The following is a 2,874-nucleotide window of genomic DNA, read 5'->3' on the forward strand; positions in this document are numbered from 1 at the left end:
TGTGTGTGTGTGTGTGTGTGTGTGTGTGTGTGTGTGTGTGTGTGTGTGTGTGTGTGTCCCTGTCCGGTCTCTTTCTCCCTCCCTCTCTGCTGCTCTCTGGTGAACCCTCGACTCCCTCTCTCTCCCTCTCTCTCAGCGCACTAATGGCCTCAGATTGGGATTATCATGCAGGCGTCTGTGAAGAAAGAACTAGGTGGGCAAGCACATATTTTTTATATATATGTACAGCAAAATCCCCCCCTCCCCTCAGCATGATGAAACTGCATCACTCTGAGAGATTAGATGAGCACTCATACTCACTCACATAAACACACCACATGCACTGTTAGCACAGACACAATGCTGCAGAACATCAGAGCATAAAACAGGTTTGGATTATTTTCCAGTTGACTGACTCTAAAAAAAAGCAGTTGGCAGCTCATCAGTCAATTAGCAGAATAATTAACGGCCAATAATGACAAATCAAAAAGCACTTGTTTTTCTTTCGTGTCGCTTTTAATTCCAGCTTCATACACTCACGTTCAGAGAAAATCCCTTTTTTCTTACTTTATATTAGATTTAAAAAAAGAAAAAACGAAAAGAGTGGAGGGTTTGAAGTTTTAGCACATGTGAACAACGTGAAGGCTTTCAGTGAAAATCTAGCCCAAGAAAATTGATTTCTCCAAGCCYTCCTCCACTTTGGTGTACTCCAGGTGAGACTTGAAGTACTGGCTTTTATAGCGAGGGCTGTTTCGAACGTACTCCAGGTAATCGGGGGTCCCGGGGCAGATGACGTTGTCTGCCAACAGGATGCTGCCTTTCCTTAAGAGGCCACACTCCTGAAACACGTTCAAACAGACACGGTGGGTTAAAAAAAAATCAGGAACAAGTGAGAAACRATTCCTAAAGGTGCAAATACCTCCATTAGTTTTGTGTCAGGAAGGTAGCGATCCTTCCAGTGATCCAAAAACACCAGGTCGAATGTTTTTACCCCAAACTGCTCCTGAATTTTGGGGATCCAGTCCCCGGATGCTCCGACGACTAGCTGAATCTAGAAAGAAGAGAAAACAGGGATCTGAGCCAAACACATCCAACTTCTTCCTTTCTCGTTTGTTCCTGACACCAGGTCTGACCTTCTCCTCCAGGCCCGCCCAGGCAATGACCTGCCGAGCCACAGCAGCGAAGTCTGGGTTAAATTCAAGGGTGATGATCTTGGCCTGAGGAGGCAGCAGGCTGGCCATCCGCACCGTGGAGTAGCCACAGTAGGTGCCCAGCTCCAGCACGGTCCCCGGGTTCACCTCGGACACCACAGAGTCCAGAATGCAACCTGAGGAGCAGAAAAACAGAGAGAGAGAGAGAGACAAAAGGGGGGGAATCAAAACCATGAAGAGTTTTCTCACGGAAAAACCTGAACCATCCCCCACCTTTCTCATCGCCCACGTTCATGGCCCACTCCTTCTGTCMGCAGAACTGGTCGATGGCTCGGACCACGCTGCGAGGGTCTCCTCTTGTGGCATTTTTCTGTACTGCAGCAAGAAGTCTCTGCGGTCGACAGAAAATAACAGAATCACTTAAAGTCACTGCAGTTCATTCATAAAACAACTGGACTGGCAACAAACTTTTCTCTCCTTCTTTACACACAATTTAATCTGATGAAATCAAATAATACGAGCAGAAAACCTCTTTTTATGAAGGTAATCCCACTGAGATTATCTCTACAGATTTACCTTCAGGTTCAGATTTGTTTCACTGAAGTTTTTACAGATTCGTACAACTTCTTTTACCAAAAACAGCCTTTATGATAAAAAAAAGAAAAAAATCCCTTTCACTTTACATATTTAAATTTAGTGCTTAGTTTTTTGTTTTTCTTTTTTTAAGATTTTCAAACTAAATTCATTTAACACCTGAGCTCTAGTCAAAACCTGACCCCTGACCCAGAATCAGGCTTTGGTACCCATGAGGACTACTGGTCCTGACGAGGTGAGTAATTATACCAGAAAAGGTATTTAAAAAGTAGCAACATACACACATGTACAGGTGATTACATGATTCCCCCTTTTTGTGGTGCAGGGCAATAAAAATGTGAAACTCCCACATTAGGACAAAAACGGTTTTTTAACAAAACAACAAACTTGTCATCAGTCAGAGTCAAAGTCATGTCCACACAATCTGAACATGTTAAAACTATAATGTTTGTCAACATTTGTTTCCTAAACTGGAGCAAAAATGTTGTTTTCAAATTAAAAAGATGATTAAAACTCTATCAGTTTTGTCAAAATTGCAAAAGCTGTTGATTTTAACACAGAATAGTTTAAAAATGTCAGATTTCACTGATTGGTTGAGTTTTATCCAGCTTTCTTGATTAGTGCTTTTCCTGTCCAGGTCACYGGCTGGACATGTCACAAGTAAGGCCCACATCTGATTTTTTTTTATTTTTTTTAGAAAACCTAAGTTTTTTTAAATTATTATTTGCACAAATAAACAACCCTAAATGACCACAGGATTAATGTGGCTACTTTGTATAAATATAAAACAAATATAAATCACTCAATAACTTTCTAAATTATTAGCATTAAATAGAGATTTGTTCTGCTGTTGGATGATGAAGACCTTTAACTTTAGGAGACCCCCTGATCTCATGTCTTCCCACCCTGAGCTGAAGAAGAAACCAGGCACAGGAATTAAAGTTGCTTTGAGTCTAAAACTTAACTCAATTGTTTCATCTTTAACCCAGTTTTTGACATATCCGAGTGTAAAATATTGAAAAAAGAAGTGATTTACAAAAAAAACCCCTTTGTTTTAAAAGCCTGATATTGCTGAATTTGTTGTAGAAAACACCAAAACCCTGTGGGAGGGGCAACATAAATGTATGGGTTATGTAAGTAAGTAAGTAAG

General features: G+C 40.9%; 1 protein-coding gene across 1 annotated transcript in view; it reads right to left on the reverse strand.

Annotated features, from left to right (window-relative positions):
* Positions 1-473: 473 nt before the first annotated feature.
* The window catches only part of comtb (catechol-O-methyltransferase b), a 9,321-nt gene continuing 6,920 nt past the window's right edge, over positions 474-2,874 (reverse strand). The window contains exons 4-7 of the mRNA XM_014022701.1: positions 1,404-1,521; positions 1,113-1,306; positions 899-1,030; positions 474-818 (exon numbers count right to left, since the gene is read on the reverse strand). Of these exons, the coding sequence (XP_013878155.1) occupies positions 639-818; positions 899-1,030; positions 1,113-1,306; positions 1,404-1,521 (624 nt within the window). The 3' untranslated portion in view covers positions 474-638. The remainder of the gene's footprint in view (positions 819-898; positions 1,031-1,112; positions 1,307-1,403; positions 1,522-2,874) is intronic.

Source organism: Austrofundulus limnaeus, unplaced genomic scaffold (genome assembly GCF_001266775.1).
Source record: "Austrofundulus limnaeus strain Quisiro unplaced genomic scaffold, Austrofundulus_limnaeus-1.0 Scaffold339, whole genome shotgun sequence".
Lineage (NCBI taxonomy): Eukaryota > Metazoa > Chordata > Actinopteri > Cyprinodontiformes > Rivulidae > Austrofundulus > Austrofundulus limnaeus.